Source organism: Chenopodium album, chromosome 8 (genome assembly GCF_948465745.1).
Source record: "Chenopodium album chromosome 8, dcCheAlbu1.1, whole genome shotgun sequence".
In the NCBI taxonomy this organism is placed as follows: domain Eukaryota; kingdom Viridiplantae; phylum Streptophyta; class Magnoliopsida; order Caryophyllales; family Amaranthaceae; genus Chenopodium; species Chenopodium album.
In genome coordinates, this window is record NC_137841.1 from 26,528,846 (window position 1) to 26,541,677 (window position 12,832).

At 37.9% G+C, this 12,832-nt stretch overlaps 1 protein-coding gene and 1 long non-coding RNA gene across 2 annotated transcripts; one reads left to right on the forward strand and one right to left on the reverse strand.

Moving 5' to 3' along the window:
* Nucleotides 1-2,606: 2,606 nt before the first annotated feature.
* LOC145555974 (uncharacterized) lies at nucleotides 2,607-3,685 on the forward strand. The gene is made up of 2 exons (XR_014091649.1): nucleotides 2,607-2,940; nucleotides 3,438-3,685. It is a non-coding gene; the product is annotated as an uncharacterized LOC145555974 (long non-coding RNA).
* Nucleotides 3,686-11,010: 7,325 nt separating this feature from the next.
* Nucleotides 11,011-12,606, reverse strand: LOC145642861 (uncharacterized). The gene is made up of 5 exons (XM_081694023.1): nucleotides 12,436-12,606; nucleotides 12,162-12,341; nucleotides 12,026-12,073; nucleotides 11,379-11,556; nucleotides 11,011-11,288 (listed from the first exon to the last, which is right to left on the reverse strand). The coding sequence occupies exons 1-5, from the start codon at nucleotides 12,604-12,606 to the stop codon at nucleotides 11,011-11,013; spliced, it is 855 nt and encodes a 284-aa protein (XP_081550149.1).
* Nucleotides 12,607-12,832: the final 226 nt, after the last annotated feature.

A 12,832-nucleotide genomic window follows, 5' to 3' on the forward strand; every position in this document is an offset into this window, starting at 1 on the left:
CTCAGACCACCTGCCCTCCCTATTTGACTAACCCTGGTCGGCAGCCACCGTTGCTGCACCACTTAGCCGTGGCTACCAGTCACTTAAAACCTTTTTATTTATTTTTAATTTAATTAAAATAATATTTATTTAAATTAAATTAAATCAATCCAAAATTAAAATTAAACCCATGTTCAATTTTAAAATTAAGGTTCATCATAAAATAATCCCAATTTAATTTTAACTCGTAAAATTAAATTGATGATCATACACAAAATATTTTTATGTATAAATCAATTTTAATTAAAATTATGAAACATGAAACAATTCGAATTAAATAAAAAAAACAAGCACAAAATCTAAATATAGGCTATTATTTTCGAAAAATTCGAAATTTGGTGTATAGTGTTCAAAAATTTTGGAGCAATCTAGGGCATAATTTGGTCCTTTTCATGGCTTTTTTGAGCAAAATTATTAAACCGCAACCTCCTATGCACCACCTCCACTCACCCCTGAACCACCGCAAAACTAACCTGAAACCACTACTACTCACCTAGAACCACCGCAAAACCACCCTACTCACCCTAAACCACCCCTGAACAAACCTGAAACCACCCTGAACCCACCCAAAAACCCACCCGAAACCAACCCTGAACTCACCCAAAACCCAAAAGCACCTTGAACCCACCCAAAACCACCCTGAACCCACCCGAAACCAACCCTGAACCCACCTAAAACCCAAAACTACCCTGAACCCACCCAAAACCACTTTGAACCAACCCAAAACCAACCTAAATCCACACCACCACTAACCCGACCTAGTCCCGTCGAACCCACTTCGAAAACTTCAAAACCTTGTCGAAACGTTCCACTACTAATCCCAATCTACTCGAACCTACCCTAAAAACCTCATAAAGTACCCAATACAATCCCAACCACCCCTACTTCATCAGATCTTATTAAGAGAAGAAGAGATAGATGGGAGGTATGATTCTTGCGACAGATAGAGAGAGAATGAGAGCGTTCCAGATGTAGAAGGTGGTGGTGGCCGGTGACGCTGAAGGTGGTGGTGGTCAAAATAGTTGTGAAAGATGAATGGGTGGAAGTTGATTGTTAATTGGATTTTATTTTGGGTGAATTGAATTTGGTGAGAAGAATTATATTAATTAGGTTAAATTATTATTTAATGAATTCTGATTTAGTTATTTAATTGTGTTTATGATATTTTGAGTAAGGGTATTTGCAGGATTTCATTAAAAAAAATTACTAAAAAAGGAAATAATGGGAAAGTTGCATCTAATGTGAAATTTTCGTTTTTGGCAAAAGTTACATATAATATGTTCTGGAGGTAGTATAATAATTGAACCATAATAAATTAATTTCTCCCTCTTAATTGATTATAAAATTATGAACATGGAATTTAAATAATCATATAATTATAATCAAGCGTGCTCATGCAAGAGTCTCTGATACCACCGTAGGAATTTTAGGTACTATAAGCGGAATTTCTTGAATCATATTCATACGCAACTAAATCAAGATCGCATGCATAACACACAAAAATCACATAATCATACCTTTGAAGCATGTATTCAACGTAGCTCTTCGATCGGCAAATCAGGTACAAAATCATTAGTACCTCTAGCTATGATATAACGATGACCCAAAAAAACGAACTTAAGTTCTCCATAATTTGATCCATTTATATATCTAGTAATTGTGCTTGACGAAGACATAAATCATTCATCTTCCCCATCCCTGTTTCCGACACTTCCTCCCTTCCTCATCCTTGTTTCCAGCACCCCCCCCCCCCTTTTCGACCACCCTACCTTCCCCCTCAACGATTCAGCCCACCCTCCTTAATTTAGGGTAGTTTTGAGGTGGGGGGTTTAATTAGGTGATGGGTGCTTTTAGGGGAAGAGGGCGGTTTGGATGTTGAGGATAGGGATGGGGAGGAGGTTTTGTGGAAGAGGTGGGGGCTAGGTGGGATTTTGTGGGCATGGGTGGGGGCTTGGTGGGGTTTCCTGAGCAAGGATGGGGCTTAGTGTAGGGATGAAAGTAATACGACTTAAAATCGAAAATCGAACCAAACCGAACTGAATTAACAATTCGATTTGGATTTTTTTGGTTTTTGATTTGGATCGGTTCCAAAATTTCAAAACCAAATATTTCGATTTGGATTCGGTTTATGGCTTCAAAAAACTGAACACCGAAATTCCAAACCGAATTATACAAGCCCTAATACCCCAACCCATTTCTCTTCCATATCAATCAATTACATACTACTAAAAGCGAATCTGAAGGAACACTTGGCAACATATTATTAAAAAAATTCCCGCCAAAATTACTTTTTAAAAAAATCGTTATTATGTAAAAATAAAGATTGTATTTAGATTATGATTTTTTTTATATAAATTCTAAAATAAACTTCCTAAAATATCAACTTGCACATTATAAGAATAAATATTTTCTCTCACATGTTTTAATTGTTTTAATATATTTCATGTACTTTAATACCTGATGAATCGGTTCATTAATTTCTATATAATTATATTACTATCATAATTATTCAACAACCGTGCATTTGCACGGGGTTTAACCTAGTATAAGCCTAAACCCCAACCCATTTCCTCTTTCCTTTCTTCTGAACTCAAGATCTCCGCATCTCCATGCCTCCCTCACCATGTCACCACCTCCCTAAATTCTCCCCCTTTTCTCACTAGTCACCACCTTGCGCGAACACCACCACCTCACGACCTCCCTCACCAACTTGCGCGAACTATGACTTGCGAATTCTGAGTTGCGAGTTCATATCTTGCAAATTCTAGGTTGCGATTTTATTAGATCTTGCGAGTTGCGAGTTGAGGCTCCCTCACCACCTTGCGCGAACAACTCCCTCACCACCTTGCGGCTCCCTTGTGCGCGTTCCCTCACCAACACCTCCGTCACTTTCACTCAAACGTAATAGATCTTCTCTGTTGTTATGTTTGAATTAATTCCATTGATGTTGGTCGTTTATTTTCTAGTTTTTTCCCCAATTGTGTTGGTTTTTATGTTCGAAATCTTCGAATTAAGTCCATTCATTGTTGCTGCCCTTAGTTGTCACTTTTTTTTAGATTATACATCATACTTTAATTTGATTGTTTTAGTTTGGTTGTTCTAAATTTTAAGCTTGGAACTTTAAGTTTGATTATATGTTTATTAGTTGTTCTAAATTTAAAGTTTGTTGTACTATATATTGTTATGAGGTGTTTATATGTTGGTCTGATGAATTTTAAGTTTGATGTTTATATGTATTCAAGCTCATTTACTGCTCTATTTATGGCTATGCATGCATGGTAAATCTTTCAATTATTAATGGCTTAGTATATGTGCTGTGGAGTATGAACTCTAAGTTCGTCAGTCCCTGCCATATGTTGTATTGTGTTAATATGTTGTTTATTTCTTTTTTAAAACAGAAGGTTAACAAATATGGGTAATGTTCAAGAGACTGTTGGTGAAAAGTAGAAGTTGCCGAGTTGAAGCAGCTGAGTTGAAGCTGTCAATCCTGCCAAGTTGAATTAAGCTTGATGTCAGTTGAATTAAGCTGATGTAGTTAAATTAAGTTGGTTCCATGGACTGTTATCTCATTTTATGTGACTTATAATTCATTTTTAAGACTTTTATTATGTTTGTAATTTTATTCTAATGGCTGAAAGTTTTTTTTATTATGATATTTCTTAATTAGGCAAAAATTAGACTTAAAGACTTAAGTGTTAGGAAGATTTTTCCTTAAAATTTATATGAACAATTGAACAGGTACAAAATTTAGGCCTAAGGGCTAAAACTATTAGTCCAATTAAAAGCCCAATATATAAGGCCTTAAATGACAGCCCAAAAAATTTAGTTTTGATTGGATTCATTTTTCAAACCAAATTATTTCGGTATGGATTTGACTGGATTGAATCCAAATTCGGTTTCAATAATCCAATACCGAAATAATTTGGTTTGGATTCGATTTGGTGTAAAATCCAAACTGAATACCAAACTTTCACCCCTAGCTTAGAGGGGTTTGCAAAAAGGGGTACTGGCAGGGTAAGTGGATGGAGGTGGTTGGTTGGTGTGGGGGTGACCGGTGAGCGGCAAGTTTGGGTGGGGGAAGTTGTTCTCAGTGGGTGGTAGGAGATGGGGGGAGGGGTGGTTGCTGAGGGCTAGGTTAGTTGAATTTTTTTTTAAAAAAAAAATTGATTTTATTGTTTGTTTTTAAATTTTTATATTTGTTTTTATCAATCACATGATTACACGTGTACACTAAACAAAAAAAAAATACATGCTTATAATGGGCCCTCCTTAGTAAAAAACTAGCTGGAATAGAGGAAGGGATGGTGATATCTACTCCCTCCGTTTTTAAATATTTGCTCCACTTTCCTTTTCCGGTCGTTTTTAAATACTTGCTCCATTTCCTTTTATGGAAAGCTTTTATAATATTTAATTCATTTCTCACACTTAGTGGACCCAACATAATACTCTTTCTCCTCCTATTCTTCCACTACTTTTGCTTTTTACAATTATTTATTTTCTCAACTACCCCACTAGTTTTACGTTTAAGGTGTGTTATTTTTTACGACTATTTTTCTAAATGCCATCAACCTTTTCAAAATTCACCAAATTCCACTAACAAATAGTACAATGACACCTCGTGCCATAAATGAGGTCTGGCCGTTAGTTCTCAGTTAATGCGAAACTTATTTCATGAAATGACACTTAGTAGTTTACATATTTCACCAAATACCATTACTTTTGTAAATTTTTACACAATATACCTCTGAATTAATGAGTTGCAATGTCTAGTTTGTTTCACATTTTTTGAATTTTTTTTAGAGTAAACTAGCCGTTACACCCAATTTGTTGTATAAATTTGACACTTAGAACACACATAGCAACCCTTTTTATATAATCTCGAGTTTGATATCAAACACATCCTCCTCAATACATGAGTATGCATATGTTAGAGTTCCAAACCACTTTTGCAAGTGTGGTAGAAAATACGTAATTAGAAGCTCAGAGTCAACATCTAATCCACAAAGGTTGTATTATAAGTGTGATTCATGTAATAGCTTCAAATGGTGCAAAGTTCATATGCAAGAAGAAGGTCAGAGTAGGGGAAGCTGTTATGTAAAGGGTGGCTCAGGACAAGGCAATTTGTATGAAGAATTAAAACAATTGAAGAAGAAAATCAAGCAGCAGCAAAAAGTTCTCAATTGTATAATGAAATTGGGGGCACTGATGTGTGTTGTAGTTGTGATTGTAATGATGAAATGAAGTATTGTAATTGCAATGAAATTTAATAAATAGGGAAATTAAATCATTTGCATAGTATATAATGGCTTCATGTTCAAATCATGTGCTCAAAAACTACCTCCTTGTTTGCATAAATTACCTAAAAAGTTACAAGAATATGTCAAAATAAACAAGACAACACAGCACACACTACACTGTTAATGTTCAAAAAATTACATGGATTAACTGGTTGTGCATTAAAAAGATGAGTTGTTGTGCATTCATGCTACTCTCTTTGTTTTCTTCTTGGGATAAGAGGAGTTGTTTGATGTGCTTGCTACAATTGTAGAGATTTTTTTCCTCGATGCAGAAGTTAACATGTTGTGCCCCAACTCATTACATAAGCTGCACTTAACTATTGAATGCCTCTTTCCTTTCCTTGCTTCATTTAGCCCTCTTCTTCTTTGCTTTTTTTGGTCTTCCTACAGATCTTTTCACCACTAGTAGTAATATGTTAGGCAGTTTGACTAATGGCCATTGACTTAGGTCAGGCATTGGGTGCATATGCTCTGCATAAGTAAGCTTGTATGTCTATCAATAGCAGAGGTGAATACAAAAGGTATAGTTCTTAGATTTCTTATCAGATATATGTCACGCACTAGGCACTATGCTTTCCTAGTGGTTCAACACTCATGGTTGCTTATCTACATGAGAATCTCCATGATATTAGGGCTTATTTAGTACAGTTGTGCATGGACTCAGCCAAGAAGCCAACCTCAACAATTGATAAAATTTCAAGGCTTTGAGTAGGTTTTTTTTCCAGCATTAGCAAATGAGAATGGCCAAGAAAACCTACAACTAGAACCAATTGGTGACTTTTAGAGACAGATATTTATTTATATCATGCTACATAATAACATTATTTCTCTATTTTATAAGCTCCAAGTTGTGCCTCATGCCTGCTCAACCTCCCCCCTCCCCCCCCCCCCAATGTCTACAATTTAAATCTCTTCTGAGTGGTGATGCATGAAGATATTCCTCTACCTTTAGGAGAGTGGTTTTTACAAAGATTTTTATAAAGTATATAGTATTGCAAGCAAGTAGAAAAATATTTCCTAACCTTGTGATACATAGGAGAAAAGAGAAAGAGGGGGAGGCATGGAGATAGGAACATTTCGAATTCTAAACTTTTAGCCATTGTCATATTCATAATTTTCTCTTTATTATTTTTTTAAAGGATCTTTCTTTGAGATTTGTTTCTAAAACTGGTGGGATTGTTATTGTTACATAGTTGATGCTTGATCATGCTTAGTCACTCCGACTTTATTATCTTTGATAAAAGTCTAAGTAAAAGCATTATGTGATGGATGTTTTTTGGCCCCTTTTGTTTCATGAAATAGTTTACTAGGTGACTACTTTGCATAAAGATAGTTCTGATATTTCTACAGTTTCTTTTTTGGGGTTGTTGGTAAAAGGCATTTTGCCAAACTAGAGTGTAATAGAAATCATTTAACTTTGTTTCGTATCTGAAAGTAGAAGATTGTGTTGTTGATATTGATTTATTTTATAGACAATCACAGAGGAGAGATCTAAATTTCTCTCTTTTGTATGAATAAATCTATCGATCAGTCAAATAAACATACAATTTTAGATTTGGTGTATTTTATTTATGTATTTAATTTGGGTAAATGGTGAGTTGCCGGAGGGATAGTATGGTCTTATGTGTCAAAAAAATAGTTAGGATTCGGGTTTCGTGTATGATCTATACCTTATCATTATGTCTAATTCTTTGGATTTTGTGTATGAAAATTTTATGTCTAGGGCAGTGACTATAAAGAAATGACGCAATTTTCACTTGATGGGAATTGTTTGGTAGCCAACAATTACGTTATTATTTTGTTTTAGGATAAGCATTCTCGTTGAGGATTGCAAGCAAAGGTGCAACACAGGATGAAGCTTTTGAAATATTTGAGAACTGATTAGGAGTCCTATGGCTTTGTACTTTCAAACTTTGCCTTTGAGACAACGCTGCTTAAATGAATTATGATTGTTTAATGATTACTAATTTTTCAATGCAATAATGAATATTTGCCTTTGATCTTCTTGCTTCTATATTCAGCTCAAGAAGTCCTTTGTTGGTATAAACTTAAAGGTTGTAATGGTAGCCGAAATTAGAAATATTAATGCATCCTTCCATTTTTTCTTAATTTGTATACAATGCACAAGGTGATTCAAAGTTCCCATGTAATAAAGCTAAGATTAGCAATATTAGTTCAAGATGACGAATGTTTGATTTTTTGGGGGAGAAATGCCCTTTCATAAACATAGCATTTTCTTTGAATACTTTATCTTGCATGGTCAAGGAAAGAGGATGTAAAGCACAGTTATTTTTCTCTACAATGATACTTTATCTTTCATTATGTCTCTTCGATGGTGGAGAATAGCTTCTCTCAATTTTCAAAGGTTGATGATAAGTTGACAACGACAAACCGTTTCATCAGAGGGGTATGCAATAGTTTTACATGCTATTAGTGGAGATTTTGGTAAATAAAACAATTCATAACCATATTAATGCTACAAACAACGCAGCCTTTTAAACCTAGGCTTAATTCGATCAATGTAACATACTAATATTGGCATTCCTTTTATTGGTTTGTTTTTAATTTATTACTTATTCCTAAAGCCACATAGCTTTCCCAACTCACCAGATTCCTTTTTCTCTCCAAAAGTAGATCTGCCCAATCACATGACTACAATTAGTGGTTTGAACATCTCCCCACTGTCATTGGATTCAAAAAGGGAAGGTCTCCTACCAGGGTCCACTGTCGACGTGGCCTTTAAGGCCAAGGAAAAAATAGTACCTGTGCAGGTTTAAGCGGGCTAGCAAGCTAAGTCCGAGAAAAAAGGCCCAGTTTCTGCTTGGCCCACGAAAAATATTTATTAGAAGCCCAGCGGGTTCCTGATGGATAATTTCAAGCGTGGTGAGCCTAATGGAGTGAAGATAGGCGAGCCCAATAGTGAGCCCAGTGGAGTCAAACGTGGAATTTACTCAATTTTGAATCTCAATATAGATCCAAAAGAGTAGGCCCAGGGCGAGCCCAATGTGGACAAGGCCAGGGGAAAGAAGAGAAAGAAGACCAAGGTGTACAGGGGTGCGAATGCAAAAGCTAGGTCTTTCAAACGATGACTCGCTAAGGCTGGTGGTTCTAGGGGATGGGAAAGGTGTTGTGTTAGTGGACTCTGCTGCAAAGGATGGGATTAAGAAGGAGGTGCCAATTTTCTTCAAGTGCTGCTGCTCGTGTTCGAATGGTTCCGTGGCTACCCTAGGAAAGCCACGAGGTGCTAATTGAGAATTTAGAGTTGGAATTGTAGGGGCTTAGGGTCGTTGTCTCCCCCTACAATTCCCTTTATTAGTAGTATTACTAGATGCATGTCTGTTGATTGTATTTTCATTTTAGAAACTAAGTGTCCTGTATCTGTAATTATCCTTGTTTTCTCTAGGATGGGTTATAGTATTTGCTCTAGAGTTGATGCTCAGGAGTTGGCTGGGGGTCTTTTCGTAGAATGGTCTAATATTTTCTCTATTGAATGGCTGGCCAGTAGTCATTTTTTTATTTCCTGTAAGGTCTCAGACCAGATGAACTTTGAATCTATTTGCACCTTTGTTTATGGTTCGCCTTACTTAGAGGATATAAAATAGGTCTGGAAAATGCTATCATCCCATCTGAATGCATTCCCTGGCAATCATATTCTCATAGGGTATTTTAACCAAGTTGAATTTCTTTCGCAAAAACTGGGTGGATCGAGTCATATTAGAGGGGCAGTGTGGTTTAGTCAATGGCGCCTCGATTGTGGCTTAATTGAATTACCATTCAAAGGTCCACAATTCACTTGGATAAATAACAGGGAAGGGGAGGACACAATAATGGAAAGGTTTCACGGTCACTTTTGGGTCGACCTAGGCATGGTCGTCGACCACCCCATGTAGGCGTGCAAGGTCTTCGAGTTTTCACTTGCCCACGCGAGCAAGTGCGTGATCGGTTTGGCAAGAACGAGCCAAGTGAGGCTAGAGTGGCTCACTACCATGTCTATGGTTTGTGAGGTTATCAGGGATGACCCCCAAGTGCTTAGGCCATGGTTCTAGCAAAGCCTTGGTCAGCTAGGCCTTGGACCTATGGCTAGCGCGTGCGCACTAAAAGATCCTCGGAGTGTGTGGATGCGCAAAACTCCATAACAACCTTTGATACTTATTGAGGGGACTTATTAGTTACCTAATAGATCATACATGGCCATAGGGCCAAGGTTGGGTTCAAATATCGGGCTTGAGAGCCCATTATTGTGTTACTGTCAGTTGGGTGTTCACTATTATTTCATGCCAACAAAATAAAGCTTTTTAGGGGCGAGTGCTCACTCAAGGGTCAGGGGCTAACTTAAGGGTGGCCTTGGGGATAGGGGCCTTGGGCATTGTCTCAGACATAGGCTGGCCTATGGGGACTATAGCACACTTGGATGGCTATGATGGACACTCGATAGGACAAACCAACTCGATGGTCTCGACTAGGGTAGGTGCGGGGCAACTAACAAGGGCTTGGGACTTAGTTAGAGCATGCTAGCTAAGTGGTGTGTGGTTTGGTTAAGGGATGCTCTTAGGATCATGTGAAGGTGTCTCTATGGTCCACTACTGTAGTGGAGACCATAGTGGCTCCAACATGGAGGAACGATGACCATGGGTCTTTCGAGGGAACCATGGGATTGTGTGGCTATATGATGGATGTTGAGGAAATGTTTTGGCTTGATGATTGGTCTAACTAAAGCTCCCCTTAGTGTGCTATTTATAGTAGGGACTCCTTGACGGTTATGCTTAGTCATCGTGGTTGCATGCGGTTGCCTTGAATCTAGGGATTGGCTGAATAGTGGGGCTAGTGGGCGGTTGAGGTAACCACTCACGTTGCAACACTCTCTCTAAATTGTTGGAACGGTTATGCTGAGGTGGCACCTGGCTAAGTATGGTTCCTAAAATATTGGGACCATAATGTTAGTGGGTTGACTAACGGTTATCTTGACTGTGCTTGTGAATATGGTCAGACGGGAACGCAGTTAAGCCACTACGAGGACGGTTCCTATAAAATAGGAACACTAAAGTAGTGGGGTGTAGCCATGAACGTGGGTAGTTATTCTGAGAGGAGAGTGCCACATCATGTGGAAGTTACACCACTCACTTAGTGGCCCTAGAAAATAAGAACACTAAGAGAGTGAGCGGTTACACTTATCAGGCGGTTGAGCGCCACATATGCATAACTGATGCATGTCTCTTAAATATAGGAACATAGCATAGTGGGGTATGGCGGTTACCAAGCAGTTACAAGAGCATGCTGAACGTGGATAACTTCCTTGAGTACGTGGACAAGTCCAGATACATCCAAGTAGCATCCAAGTAGTGGGCAGTAATTAGATCATGGACATAGTGGGTATAGTGGGCAGTTATCCTATCTGACTGGGCTGTAGTCAGTGCCTATAAATAGGCCAAGGCATTCATTTTCTTGGTATCGAATTTGGGAGCTCTAGAGAGAGAAACTCCTTGTAATTTGTAAGCCATGAAAATAATGAAGTGTTTACGTTGTTGGTGCTTGTCTCTTACTTGTGTGCGTTAATTCTTTGTTGCTTGAGTGTTAGGCTGGTATAGACTTGGTCTAGGCGCCATTAAGGGGACCTCCTAAGTTCCTAACTTATCCCTTTGAAACAAGGGGCTACAAAGTCTGCAGGTTGTATCCTCTAGTGGTAAATAACCCTTAGTACATGTTTGCACGGGATCCCTAAATGCTGCCACTTCCCACAACCACAAGTGTCAGTGTTCAGCTTGATGGGAAAATGCACATGTTGGTCTCTCACCTCAAACTCATCACCGCGACATGGGGTTTCATAGCACAACCTAGACTCATATGATCTTGTTTGCAAAATATTTGTTGCATATTCAGTTAGCTCCATATCCTCCTTGCCTATAGCCTTATCAAACTTTGAGTCAATCCTCTTCATTACCCACTGCCTTATAGCTACAAAACAGCACGCACAAAAAATGTAAAATAAAGGAATGCAAGGCACTTGTGTTAATAAAATTAAAGTAATTTTGTGGATGTGGATACCTTCAAGTAGTTTTAAAACAGGTAGATCCTTGTAGGGCTTTGTGCATGAGTTGAAAGATTCTACAAAATTTGTTGTGTTATGATCACAACACACTGTAGGATTAAACTTATATCTAGACCAGATCTCAGTGCATCTATGTAAGTATTCAACAGCCTTAGGATTGTACTCATGTATCTTCTGCATTGCTTTGTTTAATACATATTCATTGTATGCATCAGCTAGGGGTGTTCAAAAATATCCGGTCCGAAATATCCGATCCGAAAATCCGATGATCCGATCCGAAATTTCAGATATCTGATCGGGTTTTTAAGGTTTCGGATCTGATATCCGAAAAAAATTTCGGATTTTCGGATTTGATACGGATCGGATTTTGTCTAAAAATTTAAACTACCCGATCCGAAAACCCGACTATCCGATCCGAATATCCGAATATCCGATCCGAAAATCCGGATATCCAATCCGAAAATTCGGATATCCGAAAATTTCGGATCGAATTTGGATCGCAATTTCTCCGATCCGAAAATTTCGGATCGGATATCTGAAATTGAACAGCCCTAGCATCAGCTGTTATCCAGAAAAGCTTATGAAAGGCTGAACCACTGAATTCATTGGTCTTGCAGTTTGTGTACAAGTGTTAGCAACATACTCTTCTAGTTGCTTTAGGGAATGTTTCATGAATTGTTGTGTCAACAGCCTACAAGGAAAGTCAATAGTTTATGGCTTAGATTTGAAAAATCAAATCAATAAATCACATGTAATAAAGTAGTTTCCAGGTGGCTTACATTCATTCTGTCGGAGAGAAAGGTATAATCATCTCTCCTGAAACCTTCCTTCTCAAAAAGGCATTTCAAATTCCTTATAAAATAACCCCAGCTGTTAATGCTCTCTGAACCAAACAATCCATATGCAATGAGAAAAATCTCATTGTTCCCATCGATCCCAACTGCAGCTAACAAGATTACCTTTAAATGTCCACTTAGGTGAGCTCCATCAATGCCAATAATAGGTCTACAGCCTCTCTAGAATCCCTTATCTTGGGAAGCAAAAAAAAAAAGCCTTGAATCTTGGAGGCTCATTTGCAGCTGATTCACCCCAAGTGATAAGAGCATAACTACTTGGGTTAGTCTCTTCAACCATTTCAGCATACTTAGGCAATAGTGAGTATGCCTCTCTAAAACCACCTTGAATCATCTCCTTGCACATTTCCTTGACCTTGTAAAACAACATTTTTAACTTGAATCCTAAACTTTTCCATAAAAAGTCTCTGTAAAGACTCAACTGGAATGTCAGGATTGGCTTGAATGTCTTAATGCAGATGTCTATACAACCACTCAGAAGTTACAACTGGGTTTATCTCCAGCCTGCCACAACTTATATGCTCCCCTATCAAAGTCTTGATTGCCCAGCTAACCTTGTTTGTCATGGTGGAAGCATGAATTCTCCAATTGCATGT

Bases quoted from the DNA above. Each gene is read 5' to 3' on its own strand.
- LOC145642861 (XM_081694023.1), bottom strand. From the start codon at position 12,606: ATGTTGTTTTACAAGGTCAAGGAAATGTGCAAGGAGATGATTCAAGGT. The intron at 12,074-12,161 runs GTAAGCCACCTG...CTTTCCTTGTAG, and splicing joins TTCTCTCCGACAGAATGAAT to GCTGTTGACACAACAATTCA. The intron at 11,557-12,025 runs GTATGTTGCTAA...AAAGCAATGCAG, and splicing joins TCCCTAAAGCAACTAGAAGA to AAGATACATGAGTACAATCC.